Source organism: Triturus cristatus, chromosome 6, assembly GCF_964204655.1.
Source record: "Triturus cristatus chromosome 6, aTriCri1.1, whole genome shotgun sequence".
In the NCBI taxonomy this organism is placed as follows: Eukaryota; Metazoa; Chordata; class Amphibia; order Caudata; family Salamandridae; genus Triturus; species Triturus cristatus.
This window is the reverse complement of record NC_140589.1, coordinates 887602917-887627036: the sequence shown is the minus strand read 5'-3', so window position 1 is coordinate 887627036 and position 24120 is coordinate 887602917. Positions and strand designations below refer to the sequence as shown.

Here is a 24120-nt window from a genome sequence, read left to right as displayed (position 1 = left end):
ACATAGTTATTCATTTCACGGGTTTGGTGGATCCGCGAATCCACTCCCTAATAGAAACACACCCAAACGAGAACTTCTAATTGACTACACTAGGACCCCAACCATCTACATGGTAAACCACATCCTTACCTCTTCAGAGACAGTAATGAGAACAGTGCGGCTGTCTGTTTTCTTTATACCTGAGCAGAATTATGTCAGCTTCTACAGGTATGTGTGAAGAAAAGCCAGCGCAAGATGAAACTATTCAGACCAGGATGAAGACATGCAACAGGCAAAGGACAGTGACGTATAGACGTTTTTCACCATTCCATCCGTGAAAATAAAGTGTTGCCGAAATTGGTGCAATGCATCATCTGCACAACAACCTTATCAAGCGGTACTGGGAAGTAGTATTCGCATGGGACAAGTTCCATGTGGAAAAAATAAACACCATGCATGAAAAGAAATACCATTATCTCTTGCGGGAGCAGGCAAGTGCAGGAGGAGCCCACTCGTCATGAGCAGAAACCTTGGGAGAAGCATCAACAGTGCAACAAATTAGCGTACCATCTTTCTGTGACAAATTAAGTGACATGGTAACACACTGTGCAAAATGTCACATGCCTGTGGCGGTGAAGATAACATCCGTGGCTGCATACCTGGATGCAGCCAAGAATTATCAGTGTTAATGTTTATTTGCTCAATTTCACCTTTATGTGTTGAGAGACTGAAGCCAGTGGTTTCTTGCCAGTTAACTTCCCTTATCCCTTTTACAACCCTAGTTTTTTGTTACAAATCCCAAAACAAATATAAAATTGTAAAAAAAAATTAAAAATCTTTTCTTTTCAGAACCACTCCATCTGGTCAAAGAAAGAGCGAACAACGTGTTTTATGTTTTTTGTGCAAATGTGTGTTTAAGTGTTAGTTTTGAGATGTGTATATGTCACACACCCCATATAACTGATATTAAAATAGTACTTCTTTTGACTGCTTTAATATTCACGAAGGGTAATAATCCTATAAATTATTAAAGAAGACATTAGCAAATGTTTTACAATGTCATCTAGAATATTAAAATGGAAATGAATGAGCAAGTGAATGCATGGGTGTGTAAGGGAGTATGTCAGTGGCTGAATCAGTGTGTGAGTGCTGCATTGATCTATGGGTGGCAGTATGAGTGGCTGTATCGATGTGTGAGTGGTTGTGTCAGTATGTGAGTGGCTGTATCGGTGTGTAGTGGGGTGTGTTTGTGCCTGAATTGGTGTATGGCTGGGTGTGTGAATGGCTGTATCAGTGTGTGAGTGGCTGTTTGGGTGTATGAGATTGTCAGTAGGTGTTTGCATGTGTAAACAGGTGTGTGTTTGACTATGGGATTCTGAGTGGGTGTGTGAGTGACTGTGTGGGTGTGTCAGTACCTGTGTGAGTCACTCTGAGTGTAAGAATTAATGTATGTAGAGTTCATGTATGAGTCCCTGTATGGGTCTATTTGTAAGTGGGTGTGTTAGTAGTTGTGTGAGTATGCGAGCAGCAATATGTGACTGTAAGTTAGTGTCGGACTGCAAAGTTCTACTTTTTTGATGGTATGTAATGGTATTTCCTAACTATAATGTCTGTGTAACTTTTTCAGTGTTTGTTTTAATTTAAAATGTACTACAATTTGAGCCATAAGTTCAGTTCAGTAATATACAATTTTAAAAGTTTATAAATAAAGGTTATCAATAGATTACTACATAAATTGAACCAAACAATTAACAAATAAACATAACTTATTTACTAGTCTCAAATACAGAAATACACCCAAACCTGGACTTCTGATTAGCTTCACTTGGATCCCACCCATGAACTTGAAGTGCTGCTGTCTGTTTACTTTGCATTCACAAATTTGATAAATTTGATGGTATGCCAACGTGGGACCAATGAGTACTAGTATTGATGTCATGGTGAGCCAAAGTGTATGTTGCAAAATTTGGGTAACAGCAACTTCATTTCTAATCCTCTGTTGTGCATAATATCCATGGGATGACTTACATGACTTTTTGAGAGAGACAAACTCTAACATGAAAGGCATCACATTCAAGACACCAGGAGAACTTAAAGATAGAGTTGTGTATTTGCCAAGTTTGTGCAGTATAACATTTGCAGCAAGCAATTATCAAGAGAGACTGGTAAAAAGTATTCTTATGGGACAAGTTCCATGTGAAAGCATCTTAAACCCATCCACGATCAGGACATACAATCACTTGATGCCAGAGAAGGCAATTGGAGGAGAACCGCACTCCTCATCTGCAATAGTCTTTGGGGAACCTTCAAATTTTCAACAAATACCAGTACCTGCTTACTGCATCAAGTTATAAGAGATGGTAACATTATTATACAATTTAAACAAAACAAATAAACTTAACATAATTAATTTAACTATTTATTAATACACTTTTGCGCACAAACATTTTAGATAGATGCAGGTATATCTTTAGACCAGCAAAAACAATCTGATCCTGTCCTGCATGAGAAGGAAGAGATGCCACCTCCAAAAAAGGAGAGCAATTTTTAGAAACATTTCAGTACTCCTTTGGGAGAGAAAAAGGTTAGTGCCAAATTTTCCAGTGCAATGTCTGCAGCAAGCAATTGTCAAGACAGACTGGGAAGAAGTCTTCGCATGAGAAAAGTTCCATGTGGAAGCACATCAAAACTATTCCTCAATGCATGTACCATTGCATAATGTGGGAGAAGGCAGGTGCAGCAGAAGAACAGTCATTATCTGCAGTAGACTTAGGGGAATCATTTTCACTGGCTGTCATAACTGGTCCAGCTGTCTGAGATAAGTTCAGAGATGGTAACTCACTGGAGCAAATGCCACATGCTCATGGCTCTAAAGATATCATCCGTGGCTGCATACCTGGACACAGTGAAAAATCAGTGTTGTTCATTATTTTTTTTGTTCCCCTTTGGACCTTGATGTTTTTCACAGACTGAAGCCAGTTGCTTCTTCCCAGTTGCCTTCCATTACCCTTTTAATACCTTGTTTATTTTTTTCCGGAATTTGTTTTTAGAAAAAATATAAAACTGTTAGTGCTGCAGTACCACTACTAGCATTTAAATTACAGACCCTGGGTACACGTAGTGCACTCTACTAGAGGTTTACAGATACTTTAAATATCCTAATTGTTATTCAATTCAGTCAAAGCATATTTAGGGGAGAAGCGCTTATACTTTACCACTATTTAGCAGTGGTACGCTGTTCACAATACTAAGGTGAACTGGGTGTCTTAGTGACTGCATGGGTGTTCAAATGGGTATGTAAGTGACTGTATGGCTTGGAAACTGAATGTCTTAGCGGGTGTTTAGGTATGTTACTATGTGTGCAAGTAGTTCTCTTGGTAGTGCATACATAAGTACTGTGTGAGTTGATACACAAGTTATTCTGTCACTATCTGACTGGATGTGACAGTGGCTGTATGGTGTTCTAAATAGGTATGTTTGTGGCTGTATAGGTGGGTAACTTTCTGTTTAACCTGGTGTATGGGTCTGTAAATGTGTGTGTGATTGACTGAAACTAAAAAGTACACGTCTTACCTTTTAACTACACAGCACCCTGCCCATTGAACTTCCTAGGGCCTACCTTGGGGTTACTTAAGTATACAAAAAAGAGCGTTTAAACATTGCCAACGGGTAATAAATGCCAAGTCGAAGTGGCAGTAAACTGCACACACAGGCTCAACAGTGGCTGGCCTCATGCAGGTTTAAAGGGCTACTTGCATAAATGATTCAATTAGTGCTGCAGGCCAACTACAATAATGTAATTTACAGGCCCTGGGCATAGACAGTGCACTCTACTAGGGACTTACAGATCAATTAAATATACCAGTTGTTAAGTCAATGAAACCATGTTTAGGTGAGAAGCACGTATGCTTTACCACTATCTAGCAGTGGTAAACTGCTCAGATGCCTGAGGCAGACAGGGTGTCTAAGTATGTGAATGGGTGTGTTAGTGACAGCATGGGTGTCTAAATGGGTATGCAAGTGACTGTATGGATTGGTAACTGGCTGTGTTAGTGGGTGTAGGGGGCTGTAACTGTGTGTAGAAGTGGCTTGGTTAGTGGTGGATACATAAGTGCTGTGTGGGTATGTGAGTGGATGTGCAAGTGCCTCTCACTGTTTCACTGTGTGAGAGGCGGTATGGTTTTGTAAATAGGTATGCGAGTTGCTTTATGGGTGGGTGACTTGGTGTATGAGTGTGTAAGTATGTGTGTAACTCACTTTCTGAGTGCTGGCTACATGAATGGCTATATAGGTGTGTGAGTGGGTCTGACAGTGCTTGTAAGGATACAGAGTTGGTGTGTCAGTCACTCTGGCTATATCAGTGGTATGTTCATAAGTGCTTTTGTGGTAATAGAAGTGGATGTGTAAGTGCCTGCTTGACTGTGTGAGTGGGTGCAAATTACATACTATATGCAAGCACCCACATCTAATTTCTAACACATTCATTCATACTAGCTTAATATAATAACTATACTTTAAGTATAGCAATTCCTCTTCCTCCTTTGCTGCTTACCCTAATTTTAGTTAATGTTCTCATTTAAGCCCCCTTCTATTTTGTCTTCTACTTTAGTGTCTAAAAGTGACACATTTTCTTTCAGCTTATATACACTCACTTTTTTAAATATACTTTTTTATGCTACAACCTAATTAACATACCTGTAAAATCTCTTTACTGTTGTCCAACTTGCATTATAATATCTGTTAACATCTGTTTTCCATTGCAAATCTCAAGTCGGAACTATGGCAATCCCCCTCAACTCTCAGTAGGAAAGTACCAAAAATGGCTACCCTTCCCCATGCGCTCTTACTCACACTCCTATACTTAGCAAATCACATCTTTTGTTGCACCACTCCTAAATGGTAACTATTTTTAAACCCTTTCCATGTTTGTGGGAAACAAGCCCAATTTTGTAGTGGCGCTCAGTGTGGCAACCCCTATAACTTCACGGTGGACCTGCGGATCCACACTGAAGCCCTTAAAAGCATTCAACAATCCACTATTAATGCTTTTTAAATATATTTAATTTTGCAAAATGTTACCAGTTACAAGGCATACACTCCCTACCGAGCAATTATTGTACACTAGTCTCCTTTACTGTTTTACACACCAGTGAGGTTCCGTGTGAATTGGAACGACACTTTTTGGGTGTGTTTCAATATGGACGAATCTGGTGGGTGTACGCGTTTTCGCTACGCTACTACGTACGGATCGTCTCATTTCTAGGTATGTCCATTCGAACCCTCGGGTTCCATTTTAGATGCGGCATCCATTTTGTCTCTTGCCCTCAAGTAGCCAGCGAACGGACCTTGTCCGCTTTGTGACCCTGGGATTCCCAAGCTTCCACGGAAGACACGTGTTCCTTTGAGGGTGTCTTTTATGATGAGGGAAATGACACGGCAGACGCAGATGGCCCCGCTCAGGGCTCATCTTGCCGTACTAGTCTATTGTTTCAGTCATGCCTGCATTAGTCACGAGGCCTTTGATTCTGCAATTAGGTTTCCGTTATTACCCTCTACCCTCGTTTCTAATCTGTTGTGCATCCTTGTTCTTCCTTTGCATCTGTTTCTGTCCTTCCTCTTAATGTGTTTACAGTCAGAATGGAATGTGCTTAATGTGGGGATGATCTGATTTTACAGTTGGGAACCGGCAATGAAGCTGAAATTGTATTCCGGATTTCTGAAACATGAATGCGACCCTTTTGAAGTTTACTGTGGGAACTAAATTGTAACCTTTGTTTGCCATGTTGTTCTATGACCAAAATGTGTATAAAAGGAGCGATCCACTTGTGCAATTTGAAGCAGTCTCCCAGAACCTACACGTTGTGTACTTCTTGCGACTTCTGTATCCCTGCAGTAAATAAACGCTGATCTTTGACGCCACCGGAAGTGTCCCGAGTCTCTGTGTTTTGTACGCCGGAACAGGTAACCCACGAAGGTTTCAGGTGTTGTCCCCTGGCACCGCTGGGCCTTAGAATAGCCCAGTCCTTCAGTTGGCGCCCAACGTGGGGCGACATCAGTGGTACCGGTCCAAGCCCGACGATCGTGAGGAACTTCGTGTGAAATCTCCGAGGGAAGGTGCACCCCGCTTCATCGATCCAGTTGTCGAAATAAGTGGCCCGAAGACTTTTCCCGCGAAGATTCCCGCCTCCTGACGGCTGCGACGGACTGATACCCTGACTGTCGACCTGTTTTGGTGCCTGGCGTAGTCCTTTGTACGGCGAGACGATAGACGGGCCTTCCTGGTGACGCCATTGCTCTTTCAGTTAAGTATTTGTGGGTCGCTCCCAGAGTTCTTGGTTAAACTTGGTTGTTTGCATGGTTTCATTGCATTTGTGGTTCTTAGTTGTTGGTTCTTAGTTGTTGGGTTTTATTTGACGATTGCAATTGCCAAAAACCGAGGGTCTTGCATTTTTGCGAGGACATCGTCATTCGATAGCCCTTGAAGTTTGTAAACTCGGTTAGTGTGCACGATGCCTGGCCGTAGTACGTTGTTTGGTTTCCTTAAATGTTGCAGCACGGATTCCCGACTAGAGGATTCATGCCCGATACCTCCGGTTGGAACTCCAATTTATGAGCTCTATAGTCGCCATAGCGTGGGTCCTATTGTATATAATGAATATTGGATTTGTTACACTAAAAATGATGGTGTTCTTAGTTGGCCATCACATGGTAGTTTCGAAACTTCAATCCTAGATAATCTTGAAGCTAAATTGTTTAAAAAGAAGGCTAGGCCGGCCATGTTTGATTCCTTCCGGTTATGGCGCAAAGAGGCCAAGCAGAAAGAAATCAAACAGATTAAGAAAAATAAGAGAGAAGGTGTCATTGCGGTGATGCGAAATGCAGAACAATATCAGCGGGACAAAGATGAGAAGGAGCAGGAAGTTAGTGCTAGACTTCATCATATGGCGGTAGATAGATGTTATCCGGCATTGCCGTCTGTTTCTGATAAACCTGGAGAGGAGGTGATAGAGGATCCCCTATTATCTTATCTCTTGAAATCACCACCTCCCTATGCTCCAGATATTGTGGGTCCGGTGATTCCTCCTGTTCCTCAACCTGTTCTGGCGGCTGCTGGTCAGCCCGCCGTTCCTCCTGTTCTTCTGAATCCCCTTGTGCCACAGATTGTCCATCCTCCTTTACCGGCTCCTTTCCCTACTGCTCCTTTACCGGTACCTCACCAGCCTCTTGTTACCGTTACTCCTGTTACCCCGACTACTGCTACTGTTTCTTCGCTTACTCCTACTACTGTTGCTCCTGTACCACCTTCTTCATCCCCTTCCGTTCGTAGTCGACTATTTAATGCTGTTGCTACTCTCTATTCTCCGTTTTTTGGACCAGTACTTGGGTCAAATCTTTCTGATGTTGCTCAGAGGCGCAGTCAAATTCCTGATGGTAGGGAACGTGAGTCGCTAGTGAAAATGGCGCGTAAATGGATTAGGTATCCTGCAAAGTATTCGTCGCGTATAGTTTTCGAGACGTTTTCCCAGTTTAATGAGCCCACACAGAGATTTGTGTATGAGGAAATGTGTAAATTCTTGAGAGAAGAGTGGGATAATGATGCGGTAGAGAATGTACCGTCCGAGATAACTGAGCTTCAGAATCGATTTTCAACTGGTACGATTGTAGGTGATAACGTTCGACCTGCTCTAGAGCGTCTATTATCTTTTCGCTCTGCGGTACAACCTCGAGCATTGTTTAAGGATGAAACTGTGGAGTGGATGGCACAACCTGGTCAGTATCCTATGCGGGAAGTTCCCCCAGTATGGATGCCAGGTAATCCTAATGCTAATCCTGCTATTCCACCTCACTTTCAGAGAGTTTGGATACACCTCCCATGGAAACGATCGGAAGTTTTGCAGGTGAAGCAAACCTTGCCCGACCCCCGTAAAAATCCTGCAGGTTATTATAAGGAGTTGTCCCAATTAGTGGCTGCTACTGTTATGAATCTTGCAGATATTGACATGTTGTTTGGTAATGTAGTACCTCAACCGATTTGGGCGAAAATTCGCCAAGAGGATCACGCAGTTGCGTTAGGCGGTGATTGGGCTGCTCTTGTGGCGGCTGACGCACAGCAAGTTGGTGGGGCTAAACCTGAACAGCTCATTGAGAATTTGCCTCAGAGTATAATTACACTTATGAAGACACTTATGCCCGCCATAAGTGTTAATTGGGACAAATTGTCTGCGTGCAAACAAAAGAAAGATGAGTGTCTCCGATTTCTTTACGAGATTTGAGGAGGCATTTATTGATCATAGTGGTCAGGATATGAGCTCTGAGGGAGGTCAGCGATTGTTTGTTGATGAATTTGTATCTAATTTGTTGCCTGAACTGAGCATCAAGTTGAAAAATTCTGAAAGTTCGTGGGCCGTTTCTACAACTGCTCAGATATTAGCCACGGCCCAATACTATGAAAATAGAGAGAAGGAAGAAAGCGAACGCGCAGATAAGAAAATGAAGGATCTTAAAACTAAGGTCTTATTGCAGCAAGCGTATCCTCCGCGCTCGAATCAAAATGACTCGCAGCAGCCACATCGGTCACAACCGCAGTTTTCTAGATCACAGCTACGTACTGACTCCTCTATGCCTCGTTTTGTGTTGGGGTATAATCAATGTGCATATTGTAGGGGTGAGGGTCATTTGAAGTTTAATTGTCCAGTGCTACGTGACCGTAACAATGGTGTTTCGGCTCGAGGAGGTCGCAGTGGTCCTCAACAAGCATCACGTGGTAGAGGTCGCGGTGTTACTCAGAATCAGAACGAGCGTCTTGCCACTTCATCAGATTCGCAAAATTGTTTTGATCGGCGCGATCTTTCGTCTGGACGATCTGCACAGTATCATGTGGACGACTATTACGTCGAGTATGATGTTGACGCAGACGGTACTTACTAGGACAGCCATAGACAAAGAAAGGGAGTAGTATCAGTTCCGGTTGATCAGAGAGGGCCTTATGTCGCAGTTGCCACATTGGGCGTAGTTGAGCCTTTTCTGTTGGACACTGGTGCAGCGAAAAGTTCCATCATGCATTCGAAACTCCCTGGCGCACCCTTGTCTGGCTTAACGAATGTTTCCGTTGGATTCTCTGGCGCCCCCGTTAGCAATCCGGTTTCTAGCCCTTTGCCCCTTACAATTGGGTCTCGAGAGTTAGAAGCTCCTTTGATTTTGACTACTGGTTGTGGTGAGAATCTTTTGGGCTTGGATTTATTGAAGCGGTTACATGCGACTTTGTACTGCTCCCCTGCGGGAGTGGAGCTGACGCTAGGTCAGAGAGTGATCTCTCCCATGTATCTGTCGACCGATAAGCTCCCACCGGAATTGAGTTCTCTTCCTGATTCTTTGTGGGCGACAGGTCCCAATGACGTGGGCCTGCTGGACATACCACCTTATGTTGTTCAATTGAAGTCAAACGTGCGATTGCCACGTATTCCCCAGTATCGTATTTCTCTTGATGGTGAACGAGCGCTTTTAGCGATCATTTACGATTTGATCGATTAAGATGTTATCGAGGAAACGCGGGGTAACGTGTGTAATAGTCCTGTGTTGCCTATTTTGAAACGAACTGATCCCTCTCAGCCTCCTGTGTATCGTTTTGTTATTGACTTGCGGGAGGTCAATAAAATTGTTGTTCCACAGTTTCCCGTGGTGCCTGACATTACAGCTTTGTTGACTCTGATTCCAGCTTCTGCAGCATGGTTCTCGGTAATTGATCTGAAGAATGCTTTCTTTAGCATTCCAATTGCTGAGGAAAGCAGAGATTTGTTCGGTTTCTCATTAGGTGGTCGCAGCTTCAGGTTTAAACGCGCACCTCAGGGCTACTGTGAGAGTCCATCGATCTACAGCCAGGCTCTTAAGGGTCAACTTGATGCGTTTGTGTTGCCGGCTAGTGCGGCTTTGATTCAGTACGTCGATGATCTGTTGGTAGCTGCTGACACTGAACAGATTTGCAAAACTGCTACAGTGTCACTGTTACAGCATCTATGCGACTTACATCACAAAGTGTCACCTTCTAAACTACAATATTGTTGTCAAGAAGTAACCTATCTAGGTCACTTATTGTCAAAGGCGGGAAGAAGGTTGACCCCTGAAAGAATTGCAGCAATTGCTCGAATGACTGTGCCAACAACTCAGAGAGATGTGCGTGCCTTTCTAGGTATCACGTCATACTGCAGACAGTGGATTCCAAATTTTTCACTGTTAGCGAAGCCATTGATAGCTCTCACGTGCAAGGATGTCTCGACTCCTTTGCCATGGACGGAAGAATGTCAGAAAAGTTTTTCTGAACTACGTGACGCGTTGTGTTCGGCTCCTGTGTTAGGTACTCCTGACTACAGTAAGCCATTTACACTATACGTTCACGAGAGAGAAGGTTGTGCGTTGAGCGTTTTGACGCAACAATTCGGTGGTAAGCAGCGTCCATGCGCGTATTTTTCCTCGACTTTAGACCCGGTAGCTAGAGCGTTGCCCAGTTGCTTGAGGGCGACAGTGGCAGCTGCAGTGTCTATTCGACAATCTGCAGGTCTGGTCATTGATAATATGCTCATAGAGATGGTTCCGCATGCAGTTGACACTCTCCTGAATCGGACAAAAACTCAACATCTGACAAGTGCAAGGTTGTCAGGGTATGAGTTGACGCTTTTGGCAAGTCATATACAGATCAAGCGTTGTAATGTGCTGAATCCGGCGACATTGTTGCCGATTAATATGGAACTGGATGGTGTACCACCACATGATTGTTATTTACGAACTGAGGAAGAAACGAAGGGTCGTGTAGACCTGAAAAACACTCCGTTGACAGATCCTGATGGCACTTTGTATGTTGATGGTTCATGTTTTAAGTTGCCGAATGGTGATGTGACAACTGCATATGCTGTAGTGACATTGAGCACGGTTGTGGAAACCGCGAGATTGAGTCAGAATTCAGCGCAAGCAGCAGAATTGATTGCGCTAACAAGAGCGTGTGTTTTGTCTAAAGGAAAGCGAGTGAATGTGTTCACTGACAGCCAGTATGCATTCGGTGTTGCGCATAATTTTGGGCGATTGTGGAGAGAAAGAGGATTTATGACGTCGCATGGTACGAAGATCCAACACGGGCAGCTCGTGAATGATCTTTTGGATGCCCTTACATTGCCTAAACAGGTAGCGATTGTTAAATGTAGTGCGCATCAAAAGGTTACGGATGATGTTGGTCGTGGTAATGCATTTGCAGACGAGATTGCTAAGGAAACGGCCAAGAATCTTGCAACCCGAATGTATGTTACGGGTTCAGTGAGATGGCCGACGGAGACTGGTATGTGTGAAGACACTGTTGAGAGCGTGAAAGCAATTCAGAATGAGGCCACTGAAACTGAGAGAACCAAGTGGAAAGAAAGTACGGGAAAGTTGGACATGCATGGATGTTGGGTTGATTTGTCGGAACGCCAGAGGTGGATGTTACCGGATGCGTATGTATTAGCTGTCGTAACCATGGCTCATGGGTTGTCACACATTAGTGCGAAAGGTATATGTAAGTTATTGTCCCCTGTATGGAAGAATGATGGTATTGCTAAGTGTGCTGAAAGGGTGGTTAAAAACTGTATGGTGTGTTTGATGCATAATCCTGGTAAGGGCACCCCCACGCCACCTGGTCATTTTGCTCCTCCTGCCTGTCCCTTTGAGGTTATCCAACTGGACTTCATCCATATGGAGAGATGCAACAATCTGAAGTACGTTTTGGTTGTGGTTTGTGCGTTCTCCAGATGGATCGAGGCTTATCCTCTTAAGGATAATACTGCTCTGTCCACAGCGAAAGTCCTACTGAAGGAATACTTTCCGCGGTATGGAATGCCAAGGATTGTGTGGTCAGATAATGGAAGCGAGTTTGTGGGAAGTGTGATGCAGTGTGTGTGTAAGGGCCTTGGAATTCGACAGAAATTCCATAGTGCCAATCATCCCCAGGCAGCGGGTTTAGTTGAACGGTACAATGGTACCCTGAAGCTGAAACTTGCAAAGATACAGGCTACGACTGGTTTGTCATGGCCTGATGCCTTGCCTCTGGCTCTCTTTTCGACCAGAGCGAATGTACACTCTCGAGTAGGGCTCAGCCCCTATGAGATTGTGTTCGGCCGCCCTTCGAATATTTGGGGAGTCCCGAGACCTAAGGCCTTTGATAGTCTTGAGTATCCAATGCTAATTGATTATCTTCATGATCTGACTATTAAACTAAGGTCCATTCATCAACAGGTCTTTGAAGCTTTGCCAGCACAGACAGAGGGTCCTGGACATCGGCTCCAACCGGGTGATTGGGTCGTTACCCGAAATTTTGGTCGAAAACGTAACCTGGAGCCGAGATTCGTGGGACCCTATCAAGTGCTATTGGCCACAAGGACTGCAGTTCGGTTGGAAGGCAGAAAGAACTGGGTACACGCCGGCCATACCAAAAAGGTGCCGATCCCTTTCCCGACCGATAGTTGGGTGAGAACTGGTATAGCGGCAACGGAAACTGAGACTCCTTTATGTTTTGTGCCGTTCAGCGATGCCCAGCCTGTAAGAGACAATTCATTGCCATCGCAGTCAGACACACCTGTTGAGTCGTCGGTTGAAGAGAATTCGAGGTCTGAGTCATCATCCAATCGACTGAACACTGTTTCACCAGCTGAACAACTGTTTGATGAACAGACTCGACCTGGAAGAAATCGATATTTTCTTCGTCCACGTAACAGAGACTAATAAAATTTTCCTTATATTTTCCCTTTCCCGTTGCCAAGAACATTACGAACAATTACATCCTTTTCTGCATTTTTGAGTTTTTATGTATGCTTTTCACAGCTGAAGAGATTTGTATTAAGCTGCGTGTTTAGGAAAACCTATCATCCGGGTTAACCGTAGGGCCGTGCGGGTACTCCCTTCTGTTTAGCAGGTTTCTGACACTAGGTCGGTTACTTTTTTGTCGACTCCTGGGAATTGATAATCGCTACTCAGAACGAAGTGCGTCAAGTACGTCACGGACGGTTTTTAGAGGATGGCATTCTCTAAGCTGTTGGAAGTGGAAAGGATGTCGGCGCAAAGATCAAAATTGCATAAGATTGTACGAACGAAGTGTTTTTTGTTCCAGGTATCTCTGTTGTTTCTGACTGTATCTCTGCTATTGGTGGGTGGAGTGTATTTCGGAATACAGTCGTCGTTGCCTTCCATTTCCCCTACTCTTTCTCCTAAACCAAGTTCTACTACCACTGTTTCTCCACATTCCTTTCATCCTCTGCCCCAACATGAACAGGTTAGACGTGCGGAATTTATGAATAACTCCTTTGTTCAGCTCCTACATCAGCATCAGTTGGTGATGAACACTACCAACTGTTGGGTGTGTGGGTTAATGCCACATACCATGGATAGGGGTATTCCGTATCTGGTTCTTCCTTATAGCTCCCAAGGGTCAGCTCGAGCATTCCAAACTATGTTCCGTAGTGCACTAGATTCCTACCCCAGTCGAGAGCCACGCTCTGCAAACTTTGGTCCTGGTCCGTACCACAAGCCTTTGGTAATAGCGATTGCGGATTTAGATAGAGATGTTTTTGATGCATCGCTTATTCCAGATGAAGAGGTGCAAGCCTATAAGGACCTGAGTGAAACTGAGTATAGTACGTCAGTGGGTGATAGACAGCTCAAGAGCTCGTCTCCAATATGGATCGTACCCCACCTCGGTAATTTCTGCTTGAAGGGTCTTGGTCGAAATCCGAGAGCGCAACTCGGGAACAGTGCTTGCACTGACACGTATGTTCCCCCGATGCTCTCTTCCCCTGTTTTTCTGACTGCCAAGGGTACCTATTTCGTATGTTATGAACGTGCATATACATGGTTGCCCCGTGACTTCTCGGGTACCTGTTATATCGCGAATCTTTTGCCACCGACTTTTACAGTTGCCTCGGACTATCATAAGACTAGAGTCGTGAGAGGCGTTATTAGTGAAGAGGATACTGCTGGTCAAGAAGCAGGAGACTTCTTTAAGGGTTTCTTGCCGTTTTGGGGACCTATGGTAAATAGTAGAAACCTGAGGCAGTTGACCCGTGTGGTAGAGATGACTGCTAACGTAACTGCGAGCGCTCTTGGTAATTTAACAGCAGAACTTCAGGCGGATAGACTTATGACGTTGCAGAACCGTATGGTTCTCGACGTTGTTCTTGCAGATAGAGGTGGTGTGTGCAAAGTTATCCATTCGAGCTGTTGCATTTTCATTCCTGACAACGCTCCAACTGTTTACCAAGCCATCTCGAAGTTGCATAAAATTTCCGAGTCCATACACGTGGACGAGGGTAATTGGACACTTCTAGGATGGTTTTGGGGCCTGATATCCACTTGGGGTTGGAAGATTCTGATGATCGTAGGGGTTGTTGTAACGTTTCTATTCACGTGTTGTCTTTGTGTGCAGTGTGGTCCTGCCTTATGTAGTCTTTGTGCTACAACGTGTATAAGACGGCCATCTGCTACCAAGGAGACATTGATGGATAGAATGATGTTCCAGCAGCAGCTGAACGATCTGATGAATATCGAAATCGACTCTGATCTCGAGTAGTGCTTGCCTACATGAGGGCAAAAGGAGCGTCTGAGGTTCCGTGTGAATTGGAACGACACTTTTTGGGTGTGTTTGAATATGGACGAATCTGGTATCTGCGAACCGCAAATGACGAGTTTAGTGGGTGTACGCGTTTTCGCTACGCTACTACGTACGGATCGTCTCATTTCTAGGTATGTCCATTCGAACCCTCGGGTTCCATTTTAGATGCGGCATCCATTTTGTCTCTTGCCCTCAAGTAGCCAGCGAACGGACCTTGTCCGCTTTGTGACCCTGGGATTCCCAAGCTTCCACGGAAGACACGTGTTCCTTTGAGGGTGTCTTTTATGATGAGGGAAATGACACGGCAGACGCAGATGGCCCCGCTCAGGGCTCATCTTGCCGTACTAGTCTATTGTTTCAGTCATGCCAGCATTAGTCACGAGGCCTTTGATTCTGCAATTAGGTTTCCGTTATTACCCTCTACCCTCGTTTCTAATCTGTTGTGCATCCTTGTTCTTCCTTTGCATCTGTTTCTGTCCTTCCTCTTAATGTGTTTACAGTCAGAATGGAATGTGCTTAATGTGGGGATGATCTGCTTTTACAGTTGGGAACCGGCAATGAAGCTGAAATTATATTCCGGGTTTCTGAAACATGAATGCGACCCTTTTGAAGTTTACTGTGGGAACTAAATTGTAACCTTTGTTTGCCATGTTGTTCTATGACCAAAATGTGTATAAAAGGAGCGATCCACTTGTGCAATTTGAAGCAGTCTCCCAGAACCTACACGTTGTGTACTTCTTGCGACTTCTGTATCCCTGCAGTAAATAAACACTGATCTTTGACGCCGCCGGAAGTGTCCCGAGTCTCTGTGTTTTGTACGCCGGAACAGGTAACCCACGAAGGTTTCAGGTGTTGTCCCCTGGCACCGCTGGGCCTTAGAATAGCCCAGTCCTTCACCAGTCTCTTTTGTTCTCTTACCCCACAGTCTTTTAGCTGTGTTTCCATAGTAACCGCATTTCCAGTAGTCTCTGCCTACCAGTGGATGAAAAGTTCACAAAACTTTCTCTAAACAGAATACTATCTTCATATTAACTGTAGCAGGTGTGGTTGACTGTTACCAATTCCAAGCATATCCCAAACAACATATCATTATTTTTTATTGTTCCAAAGCTAATCACAGTTAGTTAATTTTTTTTGTTAGTCCCTATCTCATCTTAGTTCCCTGCACATCTCTACCATCCATTCAAATATGTTATTTTATATTTTACTTGCTGTCCTCCATTTTAGTTGCCTTTCATCTTTAAAACTGCCTTATCCTGCTGCAGCCTTTTCCTGTGTACTACTCCTCCTTGTCTCCAATATGAACAGAGTCTAGATGGTAGACCACAGATTTGTGCTTTGGGCCAGAGAGAGTGGTACAAAGAGTTGCATTGAAAGGGACCTAGGTTTATCTAATGTAGACATTAAATGGGTTGACAGAAAGAGTTAGTGGCATCAATTGCTGACTTTGGTTGAAAGCATTGTGGAATGCCAACATCCAGACCTCATGATTGTGCACTGTGGTGGCAGTGACCTAGGCACAATTTCTGGGGTAGGACTGGAAATCCTAATGAAGGATACCTTTGGTAAATTAATGTCACTTTTCCCCACATACTGCCTAGGTGTTACCCAATATGTGGCAAAGATAAAAGTGTCACTGGTCAATTCAATTTTGTCTACAGATAGAGAAATCCAAAAAACATGTCAATAAAACAGTTTCTGCATTCCTCTGAGACAACATCATGGGCACAATAACCTATACTTTGATATGGATGGAATACATTGAAAAGATGAAGTCCATTTAACAGACGGAGGCAACAGGGTTTTCCTCAACAACATGAAAGATGTATCCTGTTCTATGCATAATTATTATCTACACATCATAAACACAAAGGTTCTTGACGGTGTGCGAGTGGCTGTGTGAGAATGTGAGTGGCTGTATGGGTGTGTGAGTGGGTGGGAGTGGTTTTGTGGGTGTGTGAGTGGCTGTCTGGGTTGGTAAGTGAGTGTCTGAATGGCTCTATGGGTCGGTGAGTGAGTGTCTGAGTGGCTGTATGATTGGTTGAGTGGGTGTGAGAATGGCTGCATAAGTGTATGAGTTCATTTGTGAATGACTGCATGGCTCTGTGAGAGCCTGAGTGGCTGTATGGGGTGATTGGATGTCTGAATGGCTGTATGGGTGAGTGGGTGTGAGAGTGGCTGAATGGGTCTGTGAGTGGGTGTGTGAATGGCTGCTTAGGTTGGTGAGGGAGTATCTAAGTGGCTGTATGGATGCTTGAGTGGGTGTGCGAGTGGCTGAATGGGTCAGTCAGTGCCTGCATGGACATGTGAGTGTGTGTGTGGGTCTGTGAGAGGGTGTGAATGTTTGAGTCTGTGAGAGAGTGTAAGAGTGTCTGCGTGGGTCTGTGAGTATCAGTGTAGGTCTGTGAGTAGGTGTGAGGCTGCCTGTGTAGGTCTGTGAGTTGGTCTGTGAGTGGCTGTGTGGGTCTGTGAGTGCGTGGGTGTACGAGTGCCTGTGTGGATCTGTGAGAGGTGTACACGGTCTTGAGTGGGTCTGTGAATGAGTGTTTGAGTACCTGCGTGGGTTTTTGAGTGGATCTATGAGTAGCAGCATAGGTCTGTGAGTGCCTTCATGGTTCTGTGAGTGGATCTGTGACTGCCTATGTGGGTCTGTAAGTGGGTGTGAGAATGCCTATGTGGGTATGTGAGTGGGTCTGTGAACTCCTGCATGGGTCTGTGAGTGGGTGTACGAGGTCTTGAGTGGGTCTGTGAATGAGTGTTTGAGTACCTGCGTGGGTTTTTGAGTGGATCTATGAGTAGCAGCATAGGTCTGCGAGTGCCTGCATGGGTCTGTGAGTGCCTTCATGGTTCTGTGAGTGGATCTGTGACTGCCTATGTGGGTCTGTAAGTGGGTGTGAGAATGCCTATGTGGGTTTGTGAGTGGGTCTGTGAACTCCTGCATGGGTCTGTGAGTGGGTGTGTGAGTGGCTGTGTGGGTCTGTGAGTGGGTGTGAGACTGAATGAGTGGCTCTGTGAGTGGGTGTTTGAATGCCTGCTTAGGTCTGTGAGTGGGTGTGTGACTGCCTGTGTGTGCGGGTCTGTAAATGGGTGTGAGAGTGTCTGAGTGAGTCTGAAAGTGTTTTTTTTCAGAAGGCTGCCAAGATTCACAAATCTGTCTAGGAATTAAACGAGGGGGGCTACGCTGAGCCTCGCTGTGGATCCTCGAATTCCCCAAGTGAAAAAAACACATTTTAACTCCATTTCAACTCAATTCCAACATAGGTCCCTCCGACACTTCTCTAACACACCCACGGGTGATGTAAATTTAAGGCCCCAGAACCATTTACGGATACCTAAAATGCCGGTCGCAACCTCCCGGTCAGGTTGTGGTCAGCCATTAACAGCATTGCTGGTGGATACGTGGAGGGTCTTGCGTCCCTAAATATACTCATTTGTTTTTCCTCTAATAACTCCGCAGCTACTAAAAGAATTTACACCAAATCATAAAAAGGGTTCTTTCTGAACCAAGAGCTACCTCTCTGCCAAATTTTGATTTAGTTTAATTCCGTCCAGCAGCTCGGACTGTAGTAATGTTCAAAATACCTATTGAAAATTGCATGGGAAACGCCCACAATTTGGGATGCCCCCCCCTTTTTTTTGTGCCTCTGCTTCATGGATCACTCTGAAACTTTCCATGCAGAACTAGACAAATTGGACTACTTTTTTTGAAAATGTTGTGAAGATTTGTCAAACAGCACCACCAAACCAAAAATCACTTTTCCTATAGAAACTAGGTCCGAACTAGAACTACCAACTGGCGACCAGCAGTAGGTAATAAAAAAAAAAATATATATATATATATCTGTCAGTCAATAATCTTTATTCAATCATACCAAAGTAGATCATAAAAGATAAACATACATAAAAAGTATAAAATTAACTACAATGGTTAAGATAGGTTAAGAAGACATACCATAATAAAATATCATTTAAAAACAGTAGTATCAATAAATATACAATGTTTATTTATAACAGGACACAATCTATAAGAACCGTAACAATAGAATATAACACCATATAATACAGCCTCCTTTTAAAACAAGATTGCCTTCCTTTGGCCTAAGGTGCATTTCCGAACACAGCCGACTGCAGGACAGGTAACAAAGTCATTAAGGGCCAAATGTACAAAAGCTATTTGCATTTCCTAACGGGCCGAATCGCAATTTCGCCCTGTTAAGAAATGCAAAACAGCTTTTTCATACATGCAAAGGCCAAAAAACTGTCGCAATTTGCAATTTCTACCTGGTAGAAATTGCAAATTGCGACTACAGTTTAGGAAACACAAATAGGGATTATCTATTTGCGATTCCTAAAGCACATGTACACAGCATTTCCTAAATGTGAATTGGGCTTTTAGGAAATGCTATTACCAAATTCGATGGTAACCATGTGCCATACTAAAAAATGCATTTAAAAATGCTTCTAGTAACAAGACATGAAGTTCACATAGGTAGCTAAAGCATATGTGCACTTACATGTGCACAACTAAATTTAGGGTGCCTCCTGTGGGGCCTAAGCCCAGAGGCACCCTTGGGTTTGGATTTCCTTAATTTCTATTTCCTATTAATTAATAGCAAACCATTTTCTTTTTCGGTCCATAGGTAGGAATATAATAGCATTTCCTATTTGTGATTTCCTAATTGCGATTCCAACTCTGTAGGAATCGTTATTAGGAAATAGCACATTTTGTACATACTCTTTTGCATTTCCTAAATAGCGATATGGCATCGCTATTTAGGAAATGGAAAGAAATAATTTTGTACATCTGGCCCTAAGTTGTTGAAGAAAGAGCAAAGCAGCTCTACATTTAGAAAACGTATATTTTCGCAACAATGCTTGTAAAAATCACCTTGTAAATTGAATATAATATTTGCAAAAGAAAACAAAGTGCAGTAGTGACTGGAACGAACGCTCATCACACAGGCAGATACAAATGTCTTCAGCAGAAAATTGTCCTTGGGGAAAACATAGCATCCAAACGATAGACTCTAATCTGAGCCTAGTTAAAAACATTTGTTCATAAACATTCTGAACGAAAAGCAGATAGTAAACAGTACCAGCTCCCATCTGTATCTAACAGTAGTCTCTTACAGTAGACTTCGCCATCTCTGCTGCCACTCTTGCAGCCTTCCTGTCCTAACAGAAACACTCGACCAAGGATTTTTCTGTTCTCTACGCTAGACCCAGGTTTGTCAAACAAATAGGCACATCCCAGTGCTTGAGTTGTTTCTCTGATGTATTGTAGCCATGGGATATTCATAACTTGGTCACAGGAGACACAATTTCGGATGACAGCACAATTGAGATATATATCCATGTGGGGTGTTGCTGTGAGAAATATTTGTAAAAAAGAAATACCTACAAACGCTCGGATTTTGTTCAGCGCCTTTCTTGGCGCAGCTGTAGAGAGTGCTGCTGGAATAATATATAAATATATATGTATGTGTGTGTGTGTGTTTGATACATTTAATCATGAATGTGTGTGGTGAGAGAGGCATGCATAACGGGTAACTGTGTAATGCACTTCAGTTTTACCACTGAGAGGGAGAAGGCCAAGTGTTTGTATTTCACTAGAACCCCGACCCCGAGGTGGCAAATATAGAACCATATTACATGTCAGCGGTTTATGATTTTTGATATAACATGATTACTTTGGGCTATTTAGCTTGGAGAATACTGTTTTCCAGTCAGGGTGAGATGTATTAAGAAATGGTAAGTGAAATACTGGACTCTGCCGTTAGGCTGTCTGCAACGAAAAGGCAAGAGTGATGTTTTTTTATTTGGTTAGCAATAAAGAATTTTAGGACCCTTTTGCATTATTCAAAAAAAATTCTCTCTATACAGGCAAGCAATTGTTGAAGCTGTTCTCTTCAAGGTGCAGCCAATAATGATACTAATGTATTGTAGATTACAGGGAGAGAGGAAAAGTTTATAATGGGACACAAAGAAGGAACCATTGGCATGGAGGATATAGACCTTGGTCCTGGCGAAGCATTCTCCTAAGAAGCTGACCACCAGATTGTATAAAAAGATGCTTACTGCTAATAGGCAACAGAACTATGGGAGGAAATATGGCTAAATTGCTAGCACCAAAGGAATGAAGTATCATCAAATGGACAATTAATACGTTGCAAATAATTACCCGGAGCCTACTGTACATCATTCCCCATGGTTAAATTTGCACAATCCGGTACCTCTGAATGTTGTCTTTGCGTGGCTCCGAACGCCGGAGTCTGACATTTGGCATGGGCCTGCCCTGGAATGCACGCACTTTGGCAAAACATAGAATCCACTGTCAGAGAAAGGACAGGTGACCAGATAGAACTTACCTCGATGATAGCCCTAATGGTTATACGTAAAGGATCTACCTAAAACGGGTACAAAATGTTGCACCAGCACTATTGCTAGGAAAAAAGATGAGTGACCATAAAATTGGGCAGAGGTGAAGCACCTACAAAATTGGACTGATACTTGATTTAATATCATGGTACCTCATGCAGTGACCTATATAACAATATGAACAAGCAAGTCATGGTCTAAAGACATCAGGGCTCCACTTAGACAATACACGGCGATACAAGAAGCCAACAGGAATATATATTAGTAACACACCACACTGCTACTGATACATGAAGGGGGATCAATGATTTTGAAATGGTTGTTGTACCTCATATGCTATATTTAATTGTAAACATTACATTGTATTATTCATCTGTGCTACTTACCATTGGTATTTAGCACTCTGTAACGTGATTTTAATGCTTGTGTATGGGCAAAAACGTTAGTTAAAGGTTTAAAACAGTGGGCACTGATTTTTGTTTTTGTTTACTTTTTATGAACAAATTATAGATGAAACAGTGGCCAATGCCAGTAGAATTATGCAATTCAATTCTGTGTTATCACATTTGTTTTGTGATTGCAGATTTCAACAAATAAATGGTGTCTATCTCGAATGGGTTACAATAATCCTGCCGGCGAATGTTTCTACTAGTTGTGCATAGTTTGCTGTCCGCTACTTCCCTCAACCCACCCTCCCACCCCCATAATACATCAGATAAATATAAATAGCCCTGCTGCATAATTTGGTCCTCAATTGTCTCCACGAACCAAATGAAGCCACATTTATAAAAAAATTCGGGTTTCATAATCTAGGACATAGTAAATGAATCACTAAATGTATTTATGCTTTCTATTTACCGATGACAACTTATAGCTGTGCCTACATAGCCACCGCACCACGTTGAGGGTGACGAATTGTTCAAAAACTTGGCTGATATGTTTTTTGATAAGGGACTCTATTGCAATACATAGTGAATTAACAGTTTTGCAAACACGGTGCTCTTTTCCTTTTTAGAGTTTTCGGGTTCCGGTATCACTCAGGACAGGACTGAAGACAAAAATGTTCAGATCAGTCCCACACCACATTGCGGGAGGCGCTGACACCAACTTGGTCAGGGCAGCCCATCCTTCATTGAAATCAGCCCCTTATCCTACAGCCTACTGGAAAAATGCCCCAGTGGCCAGCCCTGCCTTGGTGTCGCTCAGCTATGTGTAGAAGCACAATACATAGAGACCCACACACTGGTGGTGGGAGATACATTTCTTTATTTCCGATCGATTTTGATCAGTATTAGATGTAATCTGTTTCAAATATGTTATTTTCTGTGTGTTTGCTGCTTGTATAGGTGATAATGACTGGCTCACTAATGTACACTCTGTTTCTCCAACAGAAGTTGTCTGACAGATGAACCAAAGGTGAAGTCAAGCAAGCATCTTCAAAAAAGATGATTCTGTTTCCTCCAGGCTTCAGTGGGGAGATATTTCCTTCAGTTTTCTGAAAATTCCTCAGCTATATCTTTATTAAAGGAACCCTAGTAAAACCAGCTGGAAAGCGATAGACTGGACTGTCAATGTAATGCTATGAAAAGTAGCAAAATGCCTCGTACACAGCATATTCAATAGCTTTTCCACCTTTCTTCTAGTAGCATCACTAAATACTGTAAAGAAGAATGAAAACACTGGCATGTGGTAGTGCTGGACAAGTACTGAGGAGGAAAGGGGAAGCCAGAGTAAAATTGGTGTCCCGTTTCTAAATCTGTACAATGTTAAATTAGCCACAATCTTCTATGTTTATATGTCTAATACTTGAAATAATGTCCCTTTTGCTCTACTAGTAGGGCAGCAGGGCTGTGTCTTTTAAGCCTACTGGCTTAAATTTGTTTGCAGAGAACTCCATTTGTAGGGGCAAACATATAGGTGTCAGTTGCAGGATCTCTTACGTCTTTCTGCTACACAGACCCTCAATATATGTAAAGACTATTCTTTAAAAGTAGGTTTCAGTATGTAAAATTTAGGAAAACATAGAGAAATACATTATTTTTTCATGGATCAGAACCTGTTTCTGCCCAGGGAAAGAGGATATTTATTATGGAGTTTTATTGTTTCAATTTTTTGACACAAAAGAAAAATGTGATAAATGAATTAAACCAATGCGGTAAAATGATACCGCAAACCTAATTTTGGTGGTTGTGTTAATGATATGAGAAAACGTTTTTTTTTTTTTATTCTGTACATTGCTGCTGTTCTTAACCATGGAAGACTTTTTCTTTGCCTTATCAGATTGTGAGAACCGTGGATTATCTACTAATTTTGGTAATATTTCTGCTCGTTTCAGAGCAAATTGAAAATGATGCGAGTTTTTCAGGCACACGTAACTACTGCATAGTGAAATATTTAAATTTTTCTTAAATCAACCGATTTATCTGGAAATTCCAACCTATTCTGTGTTGCTGCTACCCAGCATGGCACTAAAACCCTGCACTTTTGTTTCATGAACACTGTACTTGAGAAAAATCAGTTTGATTGGCGTAAGATTCTAATAATAGCCAACTCGTGTGTAAAGTTTTAAGACCAATGCAATGTAGAAGGATGACTTCGTAAATATGGACAGATTATAGTTCTTCTGCAGTTACTGGTTTCATATTATGTCATAAATTAGACAGGTAAATCTATTGAAATTCAATAGATTATGTAATTTACCAGAACATAACACAATACAGGCCTTTGGTCGGTATGTTTTGTATTTGTATGTGGTAACACTATAAATGCTTGAGTTCATTTTCGCTTTTCTTCAAAGTTCTTATGTCCATGTACATAGAAGTTATATTTAACAAGATGTCCAAATAGTGCCGTTTTTATTTCATGTAATCTATATAGCATGTAATTATAAAATAAAATTTGTTTGAAATAATTTAGACTATTGGAATTCTTTAGCCAATTTCAGTTTAAAGAGAAAATCCCATTAAATAAAACTATCACTACTCCCATCCCATCTTGGCCTTTTTTCTTTCTCGTCCCACTCCCCTTTGTAATTCAGCAGAACAAAGGACTGAATGAAGTGGTTTGGGGAAGGGTATTTGAGCAGCCATTACTACTTCCAGCCTTTCCCACCCTTGGCCAGAATGTGTCATCTTATTTTA

At 42.7% G+C, this 24120-nt stretch overlaps 1 protein-coding gene across 9 annotated transcripts in view; it reads left to right on the top strand.

Annotated features, from left to right (window-relative positions):
- The window catches only part of MAP7 (microtubule associated protein 7), a 733773-nt gene extending 709882 nt beyond the window's left edge, over positions 1-23891 (top strand). For all 9 annotated transcript variants that reach the window (XM_085611524.1, XM_085611525.1, XM_085611526.1 and 6 more), the window contains one exon: positions 22372-23891. In XM_085611524.1, coding sequence (XP_085467650.1) covers positions 22372-22382 — 11 coding nt within the window. In that variant the 3' untranslated portion in view covers positions 22383-23891. The remainder of the gene's footprint in view (positions 1-22371) is intronic.
- The last annotated feature ends 229 nt before the right edge of the window (positions 23892-24120 follow it).